The following is a 24,977-nucleotide window of genomic DNA, read 5'->3' as shown; positions in this document are numbered from 1 at the left end:
ACTAGTATAGTGCTTTCTACTCCTACCCTGGAAATTGAAGGCTGGAGGTCCACAGTGCAAGGCTAGCTTGCCCATCTACTCATAGGCAGAGACACTGGAACTGAAATGCCACCAGGCATTTCTCATGTATGGATGCTTTGCCAAGATATGCTTTATATGTAAGAGGAAGAAGCACAAGATGGCTCTCCTTACTTGAGTCTAAGAATTAAAGGACAGGCTAAGAGATCTGATGTTCCTCAGAAAGCAAGTGAGGTGATTTCTGCTGTCTAATAAATGTCTGTCTTCAATCAGAGCATTTCTCCCAACACAAGGAATTACAAGAAAGGGGATGGAGAGGAGTTGGATGTTTTCCTCTTAGGAAATTAGGAATTAGCCAAATTTTCTTTCTTAAAATCATCACCATGTGGAATAAAGTATATTCTAAATTATGTAATTGTTACTGATAATACCTTTAACTTTGAAAGCAGTTACAAATTCAACTGTGTTCAGCATTTAACCATAGTAATTTATTTATTTTTAATGTTAAAATAGTGGTGGTTACCTAATCTTTGAAGGGAATAATTTCATTCTGTTTGTTTAATGAATATTCCAGGTAGCTCAGAATACATTTGATTTCCTCAATTGAGTAAAAAAGGTACAGTGGACTGAATGGTTCTTAAGGAGAATCCCAATTTTGCGCCTCATGTTTAGCTTCTTATTCACCTGGTAATGTGTTATGACAGAAAGATGCAATGTTGTATTTAGAGAATGAGTTCTATAGTCAGCTTGAAATGATCTCTTTTGTAACCTTGAACAAATTATAACACACAAAGTCTAGCTTCTTCATCTCTAAATGGGAGTTATGGGGTTTAAATGAATAAATGTATGCAAAGCACTTAAATAGTAACTTACTATTAAATCATTATTGTTACAGAGTGATGGACTTCCTGCGTTGGTAACTTTAAAGAAAGGTTTAGTTGCACTGGCAAGGCAGTGGATGAAGTTTATTGTGGTGACACCAGCCTTTAAAGGAGTTAGCTTACATCGACCAGCTCAGCCCCTCAAACCTCAATCAGCTGTGGATCACGAACATGAAGATGGACTTGGGCTGGACAATGGAGGTGGTCTTCAAAGTGACACCAGTGCTGATGGAGCAGAATTTGAATTTGATGCAGGTAATCTGTAAATATTTTAGTTAGATATTACACCTTGGTAACATAGTATATGTGATAATTTTAATCATCTGTGTGCCAAAATTTGAAATTGTCATGGCTTAATTACATAAGTATGGTTTGTATTAGTCCAAATAAATGATGATAATATTGGAATCTTTATACTGACTTTTGAGTTTTATATTTAATTTCATAAAATACGATAGACTTCTCCTAATCTATCCAGTACAATAACAGACATCTTTGCATAGCTAGAATGTTTTGCGTGAAGCACATTAACTTTCTTTTAAAATTCACATTTGTATTTGTTCATTTTCTTGTCTATGACATAGTCTTTTAAAGAAGCCTTTGAATTTTACCTGGTGCCTGGTTGATTCTGTATTTATGTAATGTTTAGAGTCATGCTTTCAGCCTGTAATTTTATCAGCATAATGACTGTGCCAGAACAGAGACAATAGATATGCTTTTCAAAATTATATGTGCACACTTTAATGCTTTTTCAGAGGTTTTCTTTTGTTATCAAGACATGTCATTTTCAATTATACTGAATTATCATATAATATTTTGAAAAAAATATTACAAGTACCATGGAAAAGGACAGTAGCCTTAAAATTAGAGCTTTCAGAACATTGATATATCAAAAATCTCCCAACAAACAAAAGTCCAGGGCCAGATGGCTTTTCAAATTCTACCAGACATTTGAACAAGATTTAATACCTAGTCTTCTCAAACTATTCCAGAAAATATGAATGGAAGGAAAACTTCCAAACTCATTCTGCCAGGCCAAGCATTACCTTGATCCAAAACCAGACAAGGATCCCGCTAAAAAGGAGAATTACAGGTCAATATCCCTAATGAACCCAGATGCAAAAATTCTCAACAAGATACTAGCAAATCAAATCCAGCAGTACCTTAAAGGAATTATTTACCATTATCAAGTGGGATTTAATCCTGGGCTGCAGGGGTGGTTCAATATTTGCAAATCAATCAATGTGATACACCACATTAATAAAAGAAAGGGTAAGAACCATGACACTTTCAATGGATTCAGAAAAAGCATTTGACAAAATACAGCATCTGTTCCTGATAAAAACCCTCAATAAAGTAGGTATAGATGGAACATACCTCAACATCATAAAGGACATATACAAAGACCCACAACTAATACCATCCTTAATGAGGAAAACTGAGAGCTTTTCCTCTAAGGTCAGGAACAAAACAGAGGTGTCCACTCTCACCGTTACTATTTAACATAGTACTGGAAATCTTAGCCTCAGCAATCAGACAACCAAAGGAAATAAAAAGCGTCCAGATCAGCCATGAAGAAGTCAAACTTTCACTATTTGCAGATAACATGATATGCTATGTAGAAAATCTGAAAGACTCCACCAAAAAAATTGCTAGAACACATGAATTCAGCAAAGTTCAGGACACAAAATTTATGTACAGAAATCGGTTGCATTTCTATACACCAATAATAACACAGCAGAAAAAGAAATCAAGGGATCAGTCTCCAAAGTTGCTCCAGAAACCGTACGATACCTATGAATAAACCTAACTAAAGAGTCAAGAGATCTGTACTCTGAGAACTGTAGAACACATATGAAAGAAATTGAAGAGGACACAAAGAAATGGAAAAGCATCCCATGCTCATGAATTGGAAGAATAAGTATTGTTAAAATGGTAATACTACCCAAAGCAATCTGTGCATTTAATGCAATCCCTATCAAAATACCACCAGCATCTAGAATAAAATACTAGAATAAATAATCCTAAAATTTGTATGGAAACACAAAAGACCCTGAACAGCCAAAGCAATCCTGAAAAAGAAAAGGAGAGCTGGAAGCATCACAATTCCAGACTTAAAGCTATATTAAAAAGCTATAATCATCAAGACAGTATGGTACTGGCACAAAAGCAGACACTTAGATCAATGGAACAGAATAGAAAACCAAGAAAGGGACCCACATCTATATGGTCAACTAATCTTCAACAAAGCAGGAAAGAATACCCAATGGGGAAAAGATAGTCTCTTTAACAAATGGTGTTAGGAAACCTGGACAGCAACATGCAGAAGAATGAACCTGGACCACTTTCTTACACCATACACAAAAATAAATTCAAAATGCATGAAAGACCTAAAGGTGAGACAGGAAACCATCAAAATCCTAGAGAAGAGAACAGGCAGCAATCTTTTTGACGTTGGCTGGAGCAACTTCTTACTAGAGATGTCACTAGAGACAAGGGAAACAAAAGCAAAAATGAACTATTGGGATCTCAGCAAAATGAAAAGCTTTTACACAACAAAGGAAACAATCACCAAAATGAAAAGGTAGCTTATAGCATGGGAGAAGACATTTGCAAATGACATATCTGATAAAAGGTTAGTGTCCAAAATCTATACAGAACTGATCAAACTTCACACTGAAAAAACAGATAATAGACACTTTTTCAAAGAAGACATCCAGATGGCTAACAGACACATGAAAAGATGCTCAACATCACTCATCATCAGGGAAATACAAATCAAAACCATGATGACATACCACTTCTCACCTGTTAGAATGGCTAAAATTAACAACAGAAGAAACAACAGATGTTGGTGAGGATGTGGAGAAAGGGAAACCCTCTTGCACTATTGGTGGGAATGCAAACTGGTCCAACCACTGTGGAAGACAGTATGGAGGTTCCTCAAAAAGTTAAAGAACAGAACTACCCTACAACACAAGCAATAGCACTACAGATTCGAAGGGGTACATGTGCCCTGATGTTTATAGCAGCATTATCAACAATAGCCAAACTATTGAAAGAGTCCAAATGTTCATCAGCTGATGAGTGGGTAAAGATGTGGTATATATATACAATGGAATTTTACTCAACCATCATGAAGAATGAAATCTTGCCATTTACAACATGTATGGAAGTAGAGTTTATTATGCTAAGCAAAATAAGCCAGTCAGAGAAAGACAAATACCATATGATTTCACTCATATGTGGAATTTAAGAAACAAAGCAGATGAACATAGAGGAAGAAAAAATAAAGAGGGAAGTAAACCCTAAGAGACTCTTAACTATAGTGAACAACTGAGGGTGAATGGAGTGAAATGGGTGGGGAGAATGGGCTAAATGGGTGATGGGCATTAAGGAGGGTACTTTTTACGATGAGCACTGGATGTTATATGTAAGTGATGAATCACTCAATTACGCTCCTGAAACCAATAGTACACTGTATGTTAACTAACTAAAATTTAAATAAAAATTTGGAAAAAAATCTTTACCCAGGTTTTTTGTTGTTGTTGTTGTTGTTGTTTTTAAAAAAACTTTATGCTTAAAAGTGAATATGCTCTGAATAATAGGCTGGATTTCAAGTCCTAAAAATTGGAAGAATACTATAATAAACATCTCGTCTAATTAGTTATCTTCAAATGCCTAGGTTAATCTGAAAATTATGTATTTGCAGCTTAGTTGAATTGTTTTTTTTATCTCTATAACACTTGGGTGGCCTGTGGAGGCACTGAATAGAAGTTATTTGTTCCTTTTTTAAGATAAATGAGAAGATTGGGGTTGGGAGAGTAAAAGAAAAATGTGAATTAATATTATAGTTTATTCCACAATTTCAAGGAAATTTAATTAATTAATTTATTTATTCAAGGCATATGTAAAGTTGAGTGTAGTTACACCACTAGGAACACTGGTGTTGCTGTTTCAAGAAAATGTCTAATAACCTATAGCCTACGTATTCTTTTGAACTATTTCAGCCACAGTCAGTGAACACACAATGCTGCTAGAAGGAACAGCCAACCGGCCTCCACCTGGTAGTTCTGGACCTGTAACTGGAGCTGAAATAATGAGGAAACTTTCTAAGACTCATACTCATAGTGACTCTGCATTAAAAATAAAGGTACATTATTATTACTATTTTTAGTTAGAGTAGTCTTCCAGAGAAGATCTAAGTTTTTGATATCTCAAATTCAAATACTAGGTATTTAAATTTAAATCTTCAAATAGTATTTCTATATTCAGTAATTAATAATTCAATAATAATAAATATCCTTATGGTGAAATTAACATGATTAGTAATTTAATATACAGTTAGAGTTAGGCTATTTTATGAATTTATTTACACTGTTGAGCTGGACCACCTTGGGAGCCAGACAGCCTTGGTTTCAATTCTGCCTCTGCCACTCAGTTGCTTTGTGACTGAACAAGTTACCTGTACTGTGTGTCTGTTTCCTTATCTGTCTGATGGAGATTACAGTAATAACTTTTTCCAGAAAGTCAATGTAAGAAATAGCTGTAATATATGGAAAATGCTTAGAATAATACCTGGCACATAGTAAGAATGTAAGTTATTTGTTGTTGTCATGGGTTATGTATTTTTTGTTAATTTCCTTTTCTGAGCAACGAAAACAACAGTTAATATATTAACTTTCTTTGAAAATCTGGGTATAGACTTATATTAATACCCAGAACCCATAAGGTAAAAGGTGATAATTTTGCTTATATTAAAATATAAAGTTTCTACACAGAAAAAAATAATGTATCATAAACAAAATAGACATATGACAAAGGACTAATTTCCTCATATATATAAAGATCTTTTTCTAATCATTAGGAAAAAAGCAAAACCAAATGGAAAAATGGTATATGGGCAGTTCACATAGAAATATATATACATATGTGAATATGTACCCTCTTACAATTAAAGAAATGTAAATTAAAATGAGATTTCCATTTCCACCTGTCAGACTGAAAACATTAAAACATTTGAATAGTGTATATTGTTGGTGAAGATGAGAAAACAGACACTCTCCTACACTACTGGTGGGAGTGTAAACTGGCACAACCTCTTGGAAGAATAATATCACAATTTGTATCAAAACTTAAAATGTGATCTTCTCTTACCCAGTATGTTCATGTCCAGGAATTCATTCTAAAGAAATGGATGTTCTAATTATTCAAAGACACACATCCAATAATGTTTTTACAACACTGTTTATGATAGGAAAATAATAGAAGAAACATAAATAACTAATCATTAGAGGACTAATAAACTAGTGTACCCTGATACAGATGTAGACTATGAAGACTTAAAAAATTGTGTTTAAAAGATAAAGGAGATCTCTAAGTGGATATGGAATGGTCACCAGAGTGCTGGATTAAAGTAAACACAAAATATGGGATAATATGTATCTGTGTGTTAAAAAAAAAAAGGATAAATATGTGTATGTGCTTGTATAGTCATAAATTATTTAAAGAAGGATAAGAAATAGTACCTTTTGGGGAAGGGATATAGTAGACTGGAGTGAGGGGATACTTTTTATTGAATAATCTTTTTGTGCTTTTAAAGTCTTCATTCTGTGTACATATTGCTCTTTTAATTAAACAATTCAATGATTGGTATACATTTGTTAAGTTTGGACTATTAGGCTTACTCTATTTCTACAGCATAGTTAGAAGGAGGATACTTTTGAACTCTCAACTCCTTAGTCGTTTCAGGTTTTTTTTTGGTTGATGATTTTTCCTTTCTCCACAAACGTTCCTTTGTTTATGGATCATAAAAATCCTCCAGAGAATTGAATTTCAGTGCTTTGTTTCAGATCTCTTCTTTTATAGGCTTTTCTTGTACTATTTTATACTGATCTGAAATTCTAATCTTAGATGTGACAGAGCAAATAGAGATGGGCAATTCTGTAACTTTTTATTTTCCTCAGAGAATTTCTGAAAATTGTTTTTGACGTATTAGAACTCTACAGAGAATCTCTCACAGATTTTCATTATCAGGGTACCAAGAAAAGTACTACAGTATTAAGAATTTCGGGATAGAAATCTTGCCACAAGACACACGCTTCAGATTTCAAAGGGAGTTAATAATTCATTGTTAAAATAAGTGAGTGATAATAAAGGCTGTTCTTTGCATTGTACTATAACGTTTTAAAACATTTTTACATACACTTGAGATTCACCGTAGTCCTAGTAGGCACAATCTGTGTTGGTATTAACGTGAATAGTAACTAGCAGTAATAGCAACAGTAGTAGTAGTTGCAGTTATTAGCAGTCATTGTTATATACATAAGAAAGAAAGCCCTGTGTTGTTCTTTTTGCAGGGCATTCACCCATATCATTCTTTGAGCTATACCAGTGGAGACACTGCCACAGATTCTCCGGTACATGTTGGACGTGCTGGGATGCCAGTTAAGGAGAGTCCAAGGAAGGAGAGCCTACTCAGCTACCTGACTGGAAGCTTCCCAAGCCTGCACAACCTCCTGGAAGGGACCCCTCAAAGAAGTAGTGCAGCTGTAAAAAGCAGCTCCTTAACAAGAACAGGTACATCCTTAGTTTAGACAATTATAAGTTTACTTCTATGCAAGAATTAAAAACAAACAGGACTGAAGTTTATTTTGATTTATACTTTGGTTGCATAACTAATCTATCTATGTATTACACATAGAAATCTTTGAAAAAATATTTTGGGAAATTCTTCTCTTTGTAACTTTTGGTGTCTTCATGCCTTTAATTTGTATTTCTAAATTGCAGCATTTGACATTACTGTCAACCTAGTCATGGTATGGGATGGTGTCAAAACCAGCTAGCAGTGCATTTCTTCTTGTTATATTAAAAATAAGTTATTTATTAATGCCTTAATATCTAAATACCAACATCATGCAGTGAGTTTGAAAACATCTGCAAAAGACAATTTAACCTGACTTTTAAAAATTAATTACATAAATCATATTTTATGCTTCCTTAGTATGTAAGTAATACATAAATAATAAACAATAAAACTTTTTTTTCAGGAAATACAATGGCCACTGATATGTTATCCGAACATCCCTTGCTATCTGAGCCATCTTCTGTGAGTTTCTATAATTGGATGTCAAATGCTGTTGGTAATCGTGGAAGTGTGGTGCAGGAATCTCCTGTTACAAAGTCTGCACATAACAGCCTTCCAACAGGTATTAAGCTACGTGTTGTTTGGCTTAACTGTCTAAGATGCATACATAAATTTTAACAAAATCCTGTTTTTCAGGGAATAGTCAAAAAATCTGAAATGTTTAATAGTGTTTAGTTTAAATTTTCCCATTTATGAAATGTCTTTGTTAATATCAAGTTGAGAGAATAGTAAGCAGTCACTTGGTGTTCTTGTGGAAAGACAAATATGTCAAATGTGAGATTGTATATAATTTCAAGAGTTTAAAATGTCCAGTTAATGTGGCTGGTTTAATTTTCTAAATACCAAAAGGCGGTAAATGAAAACATGCAAAGTATATGGCATAATGTACCTACAATACAGAAAAATATTTTTAGTTTTTCCACGTTTCTCAGAGAAATAATAACTAGCATTCTTTTACTCTTTTTAGTAATTAAGTATTTAATTAAAATATTTAATTAAAATCTAAACAAGTACTAAGAGGAATTAAAATAAGATTCTTGCCCTTGAGGAGGAAACGAGGGCAATTTATTTTATTTTATTTTATTTTTATTTATTTATTTTTAAATTTTATTTATTCTGAGAGAGAGTGAGAGAGAGAGAGAGAGCATGTGTGCATGTGCATGAGTTGGGGAGGGGGGGGCAGGAAGAGAGGCAGAGAGAGAGAATCCCAAGCAGGCTCCATGCTGTCAACCATGAGATCAAGACCTGAACCAAGATCAAAAGTCAGATGCTTAAGTGAGCCACCCAGACACCCTGGCAGTTTGTTAATTTTAAAAGGGTGTGTGTAAATAGGAAGAAGACTGGCAGGGAATTCACAAAGAAATATTGGTGGCTATCTCCAGAAACAGAAGAGGTGCCACCCTTCGTTTTCTACTTTTTTTCTTTTTTGGGGGTGTTTTCCCAAATTTATTAGATGCATGTATTATTTTCTTGTAAAAAAATTTTTTTAAAGACTGTGAAATAGGCTTTGGTCCTAGTTACTGAGGGCAGCTGAAGTTAATCCATGTAACAGCAATTTGCATTGCTAACAAATTCTGTTCAGATAGAAAATAGGAAATTATGAAATGTGGTTGAAACATGACTATTTAGTTTTTGGGTTTTTTTTTTTTTTTTTTTTTGCTGGTGTGTGGCGTACTTTTGAACCTGGAACTGATTCTAATTATGACTACATTCCAGTTCTTAGCATTGGTTCTTGGTTGAAGAAGAGAGAAGGATGATGCTTCCACCAGCTCTCAGTACTTTTCTAAAACTAGTCTCACTACTGTGCAGTTTAAATTTTAAGAAAACCAGAAAAGAACATTTCCTCTTTATCATGCGTGGGTCTTTTGCCTGGGGAGCTAAAGGGTAAAGGGAGTACATAGGAAAAGAAATAGTGTCATTTTATTTTTCTTTTGCCTCAGGAAAGCATAGTTGGGAAGAAATTTATATGTGGGACTCTGTGACATCCATTGCTTTTATCCTACTGCTATCTATGACTGCTCCTCAGTGCAAAGCTGAGGGAATATCAAATGCCTTTCAAAGATATTCTAGCCATAAAATTCTGTACTTTGGACTGACTGGTTCTAATACAGACTTCATGTATGAGGAAGACTAATATTTTCTGAAATTATAGTTTAATTTCATTTTTATTAGTAAATCATGCCTCTAACGTAAAAGTGCTGTTTTTTTTTTTTTTCTTCATTCAATTAAGATGGTCTGGTAATACTACTATAATACAGACTTCATAAGTTTACTTTGCTGTTCCCTTTAAGTTGTTTTTATTTCCTCACAACTTAAGTTTTATTTTTGAACATTTACTCCGTTAGGTGTTGCACCCAATCTTCCTACGATACCCTCAGCTTCAGATTTCAACACTGTCTTATCTAGCGACCAGAATACTTTGGATGGAACGCATTCTCAGCATAGCACTAGTCAGGATGATGTGGCAGGTGTAGAAGAAGCCAACCAAGGGTTTCCTGCTGTGCAGCTTGCTGATGCACAGGTGAGCCAGTCTCTTTTTCCATAATTATAGTAATCCCTCATTAGGTGGTACTTAGCAGCTGGAACCACCAAGTCATGTGCACCTTGGAAATTCTAGGGCATATCTTTTTTTCTGTGCTTCTCTGCCTAAAGCCTTCATGCAAAAAAAGGAGGAACCTTTTAAAAGTACATGGGTTAATTATAAATGCAAATTTAGCACTTGTAGATGTTCATTAAACAGAAGAGTGGTATATAGTTATTAGTCTCATACAGTAACATCTTTGTTATTTGGAGATACAAATTGACCAAAACACATGACTAGAAAGCTAAATTTAACCATGTCATATAGAAGGCTATATTAAGTGCTATGTTAAGACTTTATTGAGTGAGCAGTTGGGAGGCACTGAAGATTTTAAAGCAAGGAATAAAGTGACTAGAACTGTACATGTAGAAGAAATATTATATGGTAGCAATGTGTTAATGGATTAAGTAGAGAACTATAGGTGAAAAAAATGAGTTATTGAAATAGTTCATGCAGTGGTAAATGAGGCTTTTAACATAGATGGTTGTGACTTTGATAAAGTGATGGTAAAATATTCTGGAGGTCTTTATTTAATTGATTAAAGGTAGGAGTGGACAGCAAAATCCTTTAACTATTTTGGTTTGAATGATCACAAGGCAAGTAGATGAGTGGGACCGTGGCTATTAAGAGGTGTTATTTTTTCAGGATGAGGGAGACTCAAGCATAGTTAGATATTTAGGAGGAATTAGGAATGTCCTGATCAGAAGAAGAAAAAAGAAGGGTAAACTGATAGAGCAAGATTCAGAGAGGGATGAGGAGTGTTGGAATTTACAGTCATTTATAGAGAGAGAGATGTTTTAGACATAAAAAAATACTTTTTTCCTCTGAGAATTTCCTCTGAGAAACTGAGAAGGCAATAAGGACAGTTCACAGCTATACAGGTAAGTTTGCAAATTGGTAGCTTCAATTTTCTCTTACAGTAGAAGGTAATTTATGTTAAGAAATGTGTCAGGCACTTTAAAATTTTCCTGAGATTTACTTCTCCAGTACATTAGAGTAGTTTTTAGGGTCTTCATTTTTTTTTTTTTTAATGGAGAGTGGGAAAAAAAATAATTTTGTTGTTGTTTTGGCCTATAGAGTACATTAATTGTCTTTATTAGTATTCAATACATATTTTTAGAGATAACTATATTGTTTTAAAGACTCTAAAATCTATTAGAAACATGAATATTAAATAATATGGTAAAAAACTCTGTAAGGTAATTTAGATATGTGTAAACGTTGGAGTGAATATGGAAGAGAGCTTACCAGACACCCTAAAAAGATTGTCAGATAGTGCTGAGGGCCTGGTTAAGAGTTTAGGTTAGTGTTAGGGTAGCAATGAATGCAATTATATCATCTCCTCTCATTGTTCCTAGCAGCTCAGCTATAGGAGTAGAAGATGATTGATCCAAAGCAGATATAGCAAGAAAAATGTGGTGATAAGATATAATAAACAATCTAGGAAGTTGGTGAAATGAAATTAAGCAAGATTATAGGGGAAAAGGAAGTCCTATAACTTTGGACTGAAGTGTTGGTTATCTTCATGGTCAAAGAAGTCATTCAGGATTATAAATTGGGATCGAAAAGAAACAGGAAAAAATAATCAAAGTTTCTGGAATCAAAGTTTCTGATAGGTATGGAGCCATAAATAAATGACAAAGATTAGGAAAGAGGGTGGTTTGAACCTTGAACAGGGTAGAGTTTTTCCATTAGAATGAACGAGCAAATCCAAGAGTAAAGGCAAGAAAGAATATCCCAAGCAAGTATAAAAGGGAGAAGAAATTTATCCCCAAAGTTCCAATCTACAGTAGAACTGTTTGAATTCTCTGTTTTAGTTCTATACTCCTTAGAAGAGTAGCCTTTCTTCCCAAGCACAAACAAATGAGATGTCCTAGAGGTAATTGAACATGTAGACTTGAGTCTTTTTTTTTTTTTAATTTTTTTTTTCAACGTTTATTTATTTTTGGGACAGAGAGAGACAGAGCATGAACGGGCGAGGGGCAGAGAGAGAGGGAGACACAGAATCGGAAACAGGCTCCAGGCTCTGAGCCATCAGCCCAGAGCCCGACGCGGGGCTCGAACTCACGGACCGCGAGATCGTGACCTGGCTGAAGTCGGACGCTCAACCGACTGCGCCACCCAGGCGCCCCTAGACTTGAGTCTTAATACATAAATTGCACTTGTCCATTTTAATGATAATATTTAACTTTCAGGAAAAGATCACTAAAGGAGAGTGTACAGTTGAAAGGGTTAGGGGAGGGTCATGGAAAGCATTGGGTAGCACCTACATTTTATTTTACTTAAAAAAAAAAATTAATGTTTATTTTTGAGAGAGAGAGAGCACACGTGAACGGAGGTGGGGGAGGGGCAGAAAGAAAGGGAGTCACAATCTGAAGCCAGCTCCAGGCTCTGAGCTGTCAGCAATCAGCCCGATGTGGGGCTTGAACCCATGAACTGAGTCCCATTTTCAGGGACTCATGGGGCTTGAACCCATGAGCTGAAGTCAGATGCTTAACCAACTGAGCCACCCAGGCGCCCCATAGATAGCACCTATATTTTAGATGTGGAAGGAGGGAAAGGAACCATGCAACAGAGAATAAGTAAATTGATTATAGTAATCAACTACTAAACAAATTAGTTGCTTCTGTTTGAGTTTGCTCTTCATGACTACATCAGTTAACAAGACATTTAATCAGTGATGTATTTCTATAAGCATGTGTAGTACTTAAAATATAAAGGAAGTTTTTTGTCAGGAAATAAATATTAAATGACTGTTATAACCAAGTGATACCATTTAAAAATAGGTCAGATATTCATAATATAACATATGAAACATTTTTATATTAACGTAAGATGTTGATAAGCTATTCTAATACCACGTTTTTATGGAAACGCAGTATACATGCCTTTTCTAAAAACAGGAAGTAGAATGATTTAAACTAGTTCAGGGGCACCTGGGTGGCTCAGTCGGTTAAGCGTCCGACTTTGGCTCAGGTCATGATCTCACAGTCCGTGAGTTCGAGCCCCGCGTTGGGCTCTGTGCTGACAGCTCAGAGCCTGGAGCCTGTTTCAGATTCTGTGTCTCCCTCTCTCTCTGCCCCTCCCCTGTTCATGCTCTGTCTCTCTCTGTCTCAAAAATAAATAAACATTAAAAAAAATTAAAAAAAAAAACAAACTAGTTCACAATTTTATTTTCCTTGTACTTTCAGACACTCAGGCAGGTTGGAGGAATCTTCTTCCTTGTGATTAACTTGAAAATGAGTAGCACACAAGAGGTGCTCAAAAATACTGTTAAGTTTTAAGTAAAATTAGAGCTTAACATTTTTTGTACAAGTCCCCCCCTCCCCGCCCCCTGCCTTTTTTTGCTTCACACTGTGGTAATAATATATGTATTCAGATAGGATAAGAAAAAAGCCACAGTAAATGATGGATTATAAATTAAGCTAATTAATGAATGTGTTATGTCTTCCAGGTTGTTTTTAAACCTCTTCTGAGTCATACAGGGATTCAATCACAGGATGCAATGCCACTCTGCTACCGAATGTACTTTGGAGAACACCTTTCATTTTCAGGGACTTTGGACTGCCTTAGAGCAGATATTGTGGATTCAGACACAGCCAAAGAGAGAAAAGGCAAAAGAGCAAGAAGGTGTCTTGTGTTATTGATCTTTTTGTGTAAAATTTTGTATATAGGTTATAATACCTTTTTTTTAAATTTCGTTTTCCTCTATGCTAATGAGAAACTATTTTTAATATCTTAATGAGAAGGTAATTTCCACTTGTCAAAAACAGACTTATTTTAATAACCTGTTGATTTTATAGATGAGGAGGCCTATTTTTAGGCGTAGTTTTGTACCATGTTAGCACATGTATGTGGGTTAGCCAAAGTACATTTGCTGTATATATACTCAGAATGTGTTTACTATTGCAGTAGTTGATTTTTGTGGTCTTATACATTGTAATTTTATATATCTTACTTACAATTATTACTAACTTTGCGTAGACTTTTAGTATTTTCTATTAGATACAGAGTAGAAGTTATATTTAAAGTATAGCCATCGGAAACAAATACATAAGAATGCTGAATGTAGCATGTTGAAAGTTAAGAACTACCTTTTACTTTCATTCTTTATATTATCAGAGATAGTTCTTCAATTTCTTTACTGCTTGAATAGGAAATATTATGCTCACTAATAAGATTTGACTAGTCTTTTGTGAACTTGGAATTTTACTTTGAGTAGGTCTCGCTAATGGATATAGGAATCATAGAATATGGACATACATGGCATTTGTGACAAGTTTTGCAACATTCTTTGATCCAATTTGTGTTTTTTCAGCGTGGTAAATTAAAAGTAAAATGCACTAAAAAAAGCAAAATCCCCATGTATCCAATATATGACTAAATGAAAAATGTTTTCCGTATGAAATATTCTATTTAAAATTTTAAATAATTTGACAAAATCAGTTTAAACATTTTTATGAAATTTTTTTTTAGATTTTTTTTTTTAGTGTTTATTTTTGAGAGAGAAAGAGAGAGAAAGCGTGAGTGGGGGAAGGGCAGAGAGAGACGGAGACACAGAATCTGAAGCAGGCTCCAGGCTCTAAGCTGTCAGCACTGAGCCCAATGCAGGGCTCGAACTCACAAACCGCTAGATTATGACCTGAGCTGAAGTTGGACGCTTAACCAACTGAGCCACCCAGGTACCCCTATGGAAATTTATTAATAGAAAAATATAGCTTTCTTATATTTTGTTTCAGGTCTAGATATCTGAGGATTTTCTAATGACACAGGAATATGGAAATTGCATTGTCTTTTCTATTAAATATAGGACAGTCCTTGCTTTTCACAGTAGAGTGGTACCATAACAATGACTGTGCAAGCTGAAGCACCACAAAGTGACCTTAATGATTATTAAGATTAGTGGGGAGGGACACCTGAGTGGCTCAGTCGCTTAAGTGTCTGACTTCAGCTCAGGTCATGATCTCACGGTCTGTGGGTTTGAGCCCTGCGTCGGGCTCTGTGCTGACAGCTCAGAGTCTAGAGCCTGCTTCTGATTCTGTGTCTCCCTCTCTCTCTGCCCCTCCCCTGTTCACGCTCTGTCTCTCTCTCTCTCAAAAATAAATAAAGATTAAAAAAAAAATTAAATGAAATGAGATTAAATATGTAAACAATATATTTAACAGAGGTGGGGAGAGGTTGGCTAAGGGAGGTACCCTAATCGACCTATAATTAACTTTAAATTCCAATACCATTGGGGTACATTATCACATTGGTAAGAAAAAATGTTTTATTACTTCACTGAAATAATTAACATAAATTTGATTTTAACTAGTCAGTTGTGGAATAAAATCAAGGGAGAAGACGAATTTTCCAACTTATAAAAAATTGGCCTAGTGAATAATAACTTGAGCTCTTGCTTAAAATTATCTAAATGGCTTATAACGTGTTTTACCTTGGAGATTTTTTGCTAATAAACTAATAAAGATTGTGCAGCTCTGGAAAAAAGGAAATAAAACCTTGCCATTTTTTTCTTTTTTTTCTCCATTTTTAGGCAAGGTCATGTGAATCTTCCTCCACTTGAGTTCAAACCAGCATTAATGTTGGAAACCTTTAGCATCAGTGCTGTTGTAATGGAAAAGTCTGTTTGCACCCCTCAGAACTCTACCAGTGCTCTTTCTTTTCATGATCTCAACAAGCGTTATTATAATACCTTTCACTGCAACTTTACAATTTCTTGTCAGTCAATAAGCCAGCATGTAGATATGGCTTTGGTTCGTCTTATTCATCAATTTAGTACCATGATAGATGACATCAAAGCAACTCAGACTGACATTAAACTTAGCAGATACACAGCTGGATCAGCTTCCCCAACACCCACCTTCAAAACCAGAAAACATCGGGATTTTCGCTCATCTGACTTCAGCCGCAGTTCTAGAGGAAGTCTGAATGGTGGCAATAGAGTAAACAATGCAAAGAACAAACGGACCAACAATGAAAATAACAAAAAGGAATCTCGAAACAAAAATTCGTTAGGAAGATCTGAAAGAAGAACTTCAAAAGTGTCCAGGAAAGGTTCAAAAGATGTGGTGGACCATATGACTATTCATATGGATGACTCCGATTCAATCACAGTGTCAGAACAAAGTGAGCCTTCGGCTGAGTGCTGGCAGAATATGTATAAATTACTTAACTTCTATTCACTTATTTCTGATCCAACAGGAATATTGGAAAAATCTTCAGAAACATTTGGACCAGCAGGTAATGAATATTTTAATATTAAAAAAATTTCTTTTAGAGTAGCAATAATACTTAAACAGATAGGTGCTTTCTCAATGTTATAAGTAGATCATTGAAATGCCAAAGACCTGGCAATCACCCATGGAAAAAAAATAGTAATGGCAGTCAGATAATTTGCCTTCCCATTTCCCGTCCTTTCTACCCTGATACAATATGGTCTTAAAGATTCAGATATACCTACTTTCCAATATCTGACTCTATTATTTATTTTCAATGTGATGATCGGAAATTGTTGAAAACGTTAAAAAATCATTTTGGTGAAGAAGAGGGCTGGTTTGGCATGTGAAGAAAGGTAAGATGATGTTTGGAGTGTCCTTCCATGTCACAGTTTTCATAGCTAAATCTGTATGTTTTTGTTTATTTATAAAGGAGTTCGGAGCCCTACAGAGCCAACATGTAAAGTTGTGTTTGAGAATGAACAAGATAATAACAGTTTGACTAAGACACAGAGGAAACGTAGCTTGGTAACTTCTGAACCTCAGCATGTTACTCTAATCGTGTTTGGGATTGGCATGGTGAACCGCACACACCTGGAGGCAGACATTGGTGGGCTAACAATGGAATCAGAGCTGAAGAGGATTCATGGCAGCTTTACACTTAAGGAAAAAATGAAAGGTATGACGATGTCCTAACACTGTAGTCCTGCTCTTCTGAAAAAAGCCAATGCCATGTCTCTGAAATTTCTAGTTGGCAACTTTTCTTTTTTTTCTTTTCTTTCTTTTTTGTTTTCTTTCTTTTTTTTTTTTTTTCAGAAAATGAACTTTCCCATTTATGTGGATCAAGAGTGCCAGTTTATATAGTTTCTGCTCCTATTCTTTTTTAATTTTCCAAGTTTTCTGCACTAAGTATTACTTCTGAGACTTAAAATGTCATAAGGCTAGGGGTGCCTGGCTGGCTCAGTCCATAGAGCATCCAATTCTTGATCCCAGGATTGTGAGTTCAAGCCCCACATTGGGCTTGGAGCCTGCTTAAAAAATAAATCTATAAATAAATAAATAAATAAATAGCCATTAGGCTCTTTAATACACGAATGGCATATTGAACTGTGTATTTAGCATTATTTCTAGTTTTGACATATAATATGTATGTATGAGTACATAGAAATAAAAACTTTGAGGTGCCTGGGTGGTTCAGTCAGTTAAGCATTTCGGCCTAGATTATTATCTTATGGTCATGAGACTGAGCCCCATGTCATGCTCCACACTGGGCATGGAGGCTGTTTAAGATCATCTGTGTCCCTCTCCCTCTGCCCCTCCCCTGCTCACGCTCTCTTGCTCTCAAAGGAAAAAAATAAAAACCTTCACTAAAAGGTTTTTAAAAGTAGTTCTGAAGTAATTTAAATTTTATTATACATAAAACTTTTAAATTATCTTTCATCATTGAGCATATTATGAATAAAATGCAATTTTAATACAAAGTACAATTATTTCCAGAAATCATATAATTCTTTTTTCTTACATTTAAGATGTTTTACATCAAAAGATGACTGAGACATGTGCCACTGCTCATATTGGTGGGGTTAATATTGTGCTGCTTGAAGGGATTACACCAAATATACAGTAAGTGTGTCATTTTTTCATTCTTTTCTTAAACTTGTTTAGTTTTATAGTATAGGAAACTTAAAATTCACTGGATGAATTCCATACCTGCTGAGTTTTGAGATTTATATACATTATGTTCCCAGATACTGTGATTTTGTCATTAAGGATATCACCGCATGAAATGTTTTCAAAAAAATACTTTTTTCCCATTTTACAATTGGTGTGCTACTCCTCACCCCCACCCCTCCAAAAAACTGACTCCTCGTACGTTGTAAGAATGTCTAACAAGAAAAAATGATTACAACACAAATTTCAGTTAGACATACAACCTGCAAAAACTCACATGATTCAAATAGTTAAAACAAAATTTTAGTCAAAGAATATAAACTGTCTCTTGATTTTATGTTAAGTAATTATCACTCAAATTCGTGCTGGGTTTCAAAACTGTGTCTTGCCATTTTTTCACTTAAAGAATTTAACACTAGAAAGCCTATGAGACTCTTGTAATAATATAGGTAAACTTTTTATAGTGGGTGTACCATACCATATCACTTTTCTTTTGATTCTTTGCTCTTAACCTTTTTCTTTATAAGTTCTGCTTTTGGGTCTGTTCAGAATTCTTCTGATAATGATTACCTTTATATACAATATATTCAGATCATTAATCTATTATCAGTATATTTAAGTGTTGACTTTGTTCATACACTTGGGAGTATACCTTAATTCTTAACTTCTCAGTGGAGCAGCTTTATGCTGTAACAACAAAATATGCTTTGATAATTTAAGTCAGATTTTGAGAATTTGTTCTTTCTAAATATTATAACTACTTAATGTTCTATCATCTTATAGTAAATCTGTCATGCTAAATACTAAGTAGAGGATTTTGTTCAGCTTTATGAAAATTAAATATTAATCATATATTGATGAGTTACAGTTCTATTCATATTTTACACACGGGTAATGTGATAACGGTCTTGGAGAACATTTCCTTGAAATGGATGTACAAGGCTTGCTGAAGTAGTTTGGATCTGTAAATCAAGAACCAAAGAGTATATTTCTATATTATAGCTGCCTAAGTGGTCCAGATTGCATTTCCTAAGCAGTCTAGAAAGACCAGGAAATTCCAGTAGTTATGACCCACAAGATCTTTTCTGATCATTCAGTGTGGGAGAAGGGGTCTTATGATGTAGTAATTGCAATCTTAACAAGTAGCTACTGTGAACCAGGAGCCTCACATAGATTATTTTATTTAATCCTAGCCACAGTCCTGTGAACTCGGGTGGTTTTATCCCACTTTACAGAACAATAAATTGAGATTCAGAGAGATAAAAGTGTTTGCCTAAAATGCTTAAAATCCTACAGTCCGTAAGAAGAGTTGTCTGAACCTGTGCTGCTGCTAAATGTCATTAAAGACCTTCAGTTCCAGGATTCCTTTGCTGGCTCTAAATTTAAAGTACCATGGTTTACTTTAACCAGTGCAGCAAATAAAACAAATTTCTTCAGTTGTCTCAGGTGTTTTATTTACTCTAGCTTCCTGAACCTTTTATCTCTGTTATCTCTTAAGGGCTTCAAATAGCCTCTAGGCTTACAAAAGTATTTAGTATTTTTACTAGTACATAGTATTTATAAAAGAGATTTTTAAAAGAATTATTATATAGCTATATTTCTTGCCTTTAGGAAAAAAAAGGCAAGATGCCTCAACTTTTTTTTTTTTGAAAAATAAAAGTTACTGTTCACTGCCAAACTATAGTAGTTTTAAGACTTTCTTGATTTATTCTTTGCTGTTCATTTCTGATTTCAATTAAAGGGAAATGAAACTTAAAAAGTTGAAAAGTTTCTGTGAGGGAAAAATTTTAATGTGGGAAATAAGTAAAGTCCAGATGATTGGTCATACTGTAACTAATTTATGTATGAATGTTTATTTGCTTCCTTTTTGTTTTCCTGCTTTCTCTTGAATCTTCATCTGTAGACTGGAGGATTTTCCTACATCTCCTACAAGCACAGCCAAACAAGAGTTTCTGTATGTCCTATTATTTTTTCTCCCCCATGGGCTTTCTGATTAACATAGTATTGAATAGTTTAAAAGAAATACTTAGATTATCTGCATGGCTGTGAATGTATGTAGTTAGTTTTTATTTTGTAGCTTTAATGTAGATCCTTTTATAGATTAAAGCTTAACTGACATTCAAGGAACAAACACAAAGAGGTAAGAGCTACCTTTTGGTAATTCACACATTATTTTGTTGGCGAAAGATTTTAACACTGTAGTTATGTGTTTGTTGATTGTGCTTTTTTAAGATGCCTCATTGTTAAAATTTATATTATCATAAATCTTTAAGGTTTGATGTGATAATAGAAACTAAAAAATTTCACTTGCAAAAGAGTTTTCACTAATTGCAAAAATAATTATTAAAACATTAATGTATGAAAACATCTACACATCTCAACTTTATAATTTTGCTTTTAAGGTGAAGAGAATTTACTACTCTGTTGACAGATTTTATGTATGGTTTTCAGTATATGTACTTTTGTATTTTGAGTGGCTTGATTTGACCCATGTATATCTGATATCTAGTTGGTGTTTTTAATTAATTAATTAATTTATTTATCTTTATTTTTGAGAGAGATACAGACAGAGTGTGAGCAGGGGAGGGACAGAGAGAGAGAGAGAGGGAGACGCAGAATCCGAAGCAGGCTCCAGGCTCTGAGCTGTCAGCACAGAGCACGAAACGGGGCTCAAACTCTAGAAAGTGAGTTTGTGACCTGAACCGAAGTCAGATACTTTACCGACTGAGCCAGCCAGGCGCCCCCTGGGTGCTTTAAGTAATTATTACATGAGTCTTACATAGGGGTAGAGATAGAGTAGAGATAATGAAGCCCCAAAGTAAATCCTCAAATTATTCACTCAACCTGTTGGAAAGACAAGGATGGGGCCTGCATTTAAGACCCAATAGCCTGGACTCAGGAAATAATGGAAGATGAGGAAAAAAGCCCTTGCCTCATTTGGCACTGTGGTCGTTGTAGCTGTCACAGTGGATCTATCAGAACCTTGTAAAGGTAGACTGCCATTGTCAATTAATTCTTTTTTTTTTTTTTCCAATGAATTCTTTAACAAGATTCCTTGGTCACTTGCCATGAATTTTTTATGTATATGAGGCATGCCTCGCGTGCTACAAGTTTTTATAGTCTTCTCTTTAGAGAGATTTTGACCACTTCTTTCTTGTTTAAAAGTTTTGTATATATTATATGACCTAGCTTAAGTGACAACCCTCTTCAAGAATTAAAATTATGAATAGACAGCTCATTTCAGGTCTTCATTCTGGGTCTCCTTATATCTTTAATATGCAGTTTGACTGGAGTTAATCAGACATCCTCTACAGTTTTTTGGCTCAGTTTGATCAGGACAGGTCTATCATGTTGTCCAGCTTAGAAGAATACCACTCACACTGTAAATGGGGGGCATCATTTACATAGACTACATTGTGAACGGGGCCCTCTGGCATTGAACAACACAGAACACCTGAAGTCCTTAACATCAGAACTTTCACTGGAAATATCATAGTAGGATCCACAATAGGAGAGCATTCAGCTCCATTAAGTTTCCACTCTTACTTTTGCTGCACAAGTGAAATTCCAGTGTTCTAAATGTGCTTATATATGGTTATATGTACTTACATAATTGAAAGTAAGATAGGTGTAGAATTTTACTATCATGATAACAAGACACATTTTTTTGTATGTTTAGTTTAATTCAGTAGATGGTTGCTGTTCACAAGTAGAAAGCCATTTGCATTTTAGCACCATCTGAGTGTTCTGGCTAATGTTGAAATTAAATTTAAAATAAAATCTCATTGATGATAAAAGTAGCTTTATTTATTATAATATTTAAGAAAATATTCCATTCAGTAACTAGTCAGTTTCCCAGAGTTTACTCTCATACTGGCTAGACCAATTTTATAGATAACTTTTTTTTTCTAGTCAGTGAGAGTATCTGAGAAATAGTGCCTTTGTAGAAGAAAGTAATATAGTTCTCCAGTAATCATTCTTGAATTTTATATAATACTTGGATTTCACTGTCTGTAAATAATCAACACCTCTGATAGAGCCATTGTTATACTTCTCGAGGTTTATTTTAATAGAAGTTAAATGTGATTAATTGATTTGTTAGATCCTTGAGACTATAAATAAATTCTCAGTTTATCCTCTACAGCCTAAGTAGAGATAAATGAATGTGAACCAAACTGTGGTTAATATGAAATTTGTTTTATGTGTTGTTTCGCCAAATTAAAAATTATTAAGTTATTCAATAATTTTATAATTTAATGTATTATTTATTTATAATTGGTTATAATTAAATTGATTACTTAATATCAAAAATAACTTAATAATTATTAAATTATTGTCAAGAATCCTTTGCCCACGTGAAAGATAATATTTATATTATAAATATAATTATATATAAAGCTATAATTTTACTAACTGGGCCTTTAATGGTGCAGTTCATGAACCTTTCCATTGTGTACATCAGACTGCTTCATAATGGCTTCTACATACATGACTTAACACGTGTTATCTGTGGAATTCCACAGCTATAATGTTAGGAGACATTCCTGTGCTGTACTTCTTTCTGCCCCTTCATTTTACAAAATTCAGTGAGTGCATACCATGTTGAAGGCACTGTTGTAGGCATTGGAAGGGAGAACCAGAAATCAAGAAAGATAATATCTCTGCTTTATGTCTGTATCAGTAAGGCTTATTAATTTTTAACTAAGTAGTAGTTACTTATTATGAATTGGAATTCTATCATTTCTTTGCCACTTATTGAAAATTTGAAAAATGGAAAATGCAAGTTAAGTTTCTCCCTTCCTATTAATTTTTTTCAACATATTAGATAATGGATGAATTCCTTTGATTAGATTCTAAGAAGTATAGTATTTTATTATATATTCAGCATCTATGCTTCCTTAGTGGTTGTACATATCCCTAAAATAAATTGGGGCAAAGAGAGGAGTTCTGAATGGAGGAAAAATAAAAATGGGATTTTGTATGTTGTAAACATGTAATATGTCAGTATTCATTCTTTTACCTTTGAACACATACATATTTTCTTCAGTAAATGCTGTTAAAGGTATATAATGATATTCAGTGCAAACTATATAAAATAAATGTATTTCAGTGTTTTTAGAAAACATTTCTTCAATATACTATTTAAATGTATGAAAAATCTTAAGTTATTTAGTTCATTGAATGATTTAAAAGTATTGTCTTGCTTTTAAAATACTTTTTCAACATTTCTCTTTATTGGGCTATATTTTAATGGTCTTCTTTCTTTATTAATAGAACTGTGGTGAAGTGTAGTATTGCCAAGTCACAAGCCCTCTACAGTGCCCAGAGAGGTTTGAAGACTAACAATGCTGCTGTGTTCAAAGTAGGGGCTATCAGCATCAACATTCCCCAGCACCCTGCCACCTTACATAGCATGATGGTTCGAAGTTCCCACCAACTGTCTAAGCAGATCTCAGATCTCATCAGACAGCCTTCTACAGCGTAAGTTATTTCTTCAAGTTCTATGGTTCCGTGTAATGTGTTAAGTCAGTTTTTGCTGTGTTAATAATAGTTTAAAGGAAGACAGAGGGTTTCATCTACGTATTGACCATTATGAACTATGGTGCAGGTGGAAAGTAGCCAAATGTGTGTGGGAGAATCATATTGGGTATAAGGTACTTGGTCACAGATGTAATTGTCAATGTTCTCTCTTGCATCAGTAAAGCTTAAGAGATCCTGGAGATTGTGGACAACATAAGAGTCACTACAAAAGCATATTGACAAAATCTAGGACTGTATCAATCCTTATTTACTTTAAACTCCCTAAAATTTATGACTGCATAGGTTTAAAAATTGCAGTGGCCATTTATGTCCCATAATGGTTTTGTGTTGTCCTCTATATGAAATTGTTCTACATAGTTCAAGGCAGGATGTGATCATGCCACAAAAGTATTTTAAAGGAGAGAAAACTGGACCTTTGTACATTGACTTCTATTGCCTGTGTCTGTAGCCCTCATTCATGGGTCTGCATTGCTAAGCTTTATTCCTAGTCCTCAAAGCAATATAACTAATGAATAATTAATAAGAATATGGTAAGCAAAAGTTAAAAAAATTGTCTTCTTATAGTTCCCTTTTCCTAACCTATAAGTTAAAAAAAAAAAACAGTGTGTCTTTTTACAGTATCCTAAAGCAGTGATATTTCTAGTTGTACTATCTAGATCTTTAATTCTGACTTAATATTCATGTCTGGTTGACAAAGTAGTAATAATTTAAATGTGTTTCTCCTGTCAGTGGAATATGGAATCCAAAATGTGTACACAAGCCTTAGGTTAAAAATATACTAAGGAATCTGTCCTTATCATAGTGTACTGGCAGTAGAGCATAGTAGTTAAAAAAAAAAAAAAAAAGTCTCTTGTCACAGTTGAGTTTAAATCCTGGTTTTGCCACTTTCTAGCTATACTTCCTCTTTGGAAAGCAGATAAGAGTATCTGCACAAGGTCTTTGCGAGATAAATGAATAAATGATATGAAACACACAAAACATTAAGAATATTACCTGGCTCATAGAAGCACTCAAATAGTTATTGTTGGGGTTGTTGTTATTAATAGTGGTAGTAATAGTAGCGGCAATAATAGTAATATTACAATGAACACTAAGTCATAGAATTTAGAATCAGACAAACATGAGTTTTAACTCTAGTTTCACATTAATGATATGAATGTGTAATATTCAAGTAATATTCAAGTTTGTGTTGCTATTCTTGTTTACTTTTCTAGATCATCATTTTTCAGTGGCTTTTTTAAGGAAGTCTTAATGTGATCTGGTGGTAGAAAGAACATATCTGTTTACAGTTATTTCTTGCTATTTTTCATTGAGAATTCCAATAATTTTATACAATAAAATGGTAAATTTTCTAATTCTGTCTTTTTTATTTTTATTTATTTATTTTTAAAGTTTATTCATTTTTGAGAGAGAAGAGAGAGAGA

The 24,977-nt window shown here is 34.2% G+C and overlaps 1 protein-coding gene across 10 annotated transcripts in view; it reads left to right on the top strand.

Moving 5' to 3' along the window:
• The window catches only part of BLTP1 (bridge-like lipid transfer protein family member 1), a 212,266-nt gene that overhangs the window by 119,167 nt on the left and 68,122 nt on the right, over positions 1-24,977 (top strand). For 9 of the 10 annotated variants that reach the window (XM_047855118.1, XM_047855120.1, XM_047855125.1 and 6 more), the window contains 11 exons: positions 914-1,154; positions 4,910-5,052; positions 7,259-7,478; positions 7,949-8,107; positions 9,891-10,066; positions 13,581-13,756; positions 15,660-16,366; positions 16,775-17,020; positions 17,871-17,964; positions 19,916-19,966; positions 23,287-23,493. In XM_047855118.1, coding sequence (XP_047711074.1) covers positions 914-1,154; positions 4,910-5,052; positions 7,259-7,478; positions 7,949-8,107; positions 9,891-10,066; positions 13,581-13,756; positions 15,660-16,366; positions 16,775-17,020; positions 17,871-17,964; positions 19,916-19,966; positions 23,287-23,493 — 2,420 coding nt within the window. The remainder of the gene's footprint in view (positions 1-913; positions 1,155-4,909; positions 5,053-7,258; positions 7,479-7,948; positions 8,108-9,890; positions 10,067-13,580; positions 13,757-15,659; positions 16,367-16,774; positions 17,021-17,870; positions 17,965-19,915; positions 19,967-23,286; positions 23,494-24,977) is intronic. The other variant, XM_047855121.1, reaches the window with a different exon arrangement.

This window comes from Prionailurus viverrinus, chromosome B1 (assembly GCF_022837055.1).
Source record: "Prionailurus viverrinus isolate Anna chromosome B1, UM_Priviv_1.0, whole genome shotgun sequence".
NCBI classification, from domain to species: domain Eukaryota; kingdom Metazoa; phylum Chordata; class Mammalia; order Carnivora; family Felidae; genus Prionailurus; species Prionailurus viverrinus.
The sequence above is the reverse complement of the archived record's forward strand: the minus strand, read 5'-3'. Positions and strand labels throughout refer to the sequence as shown.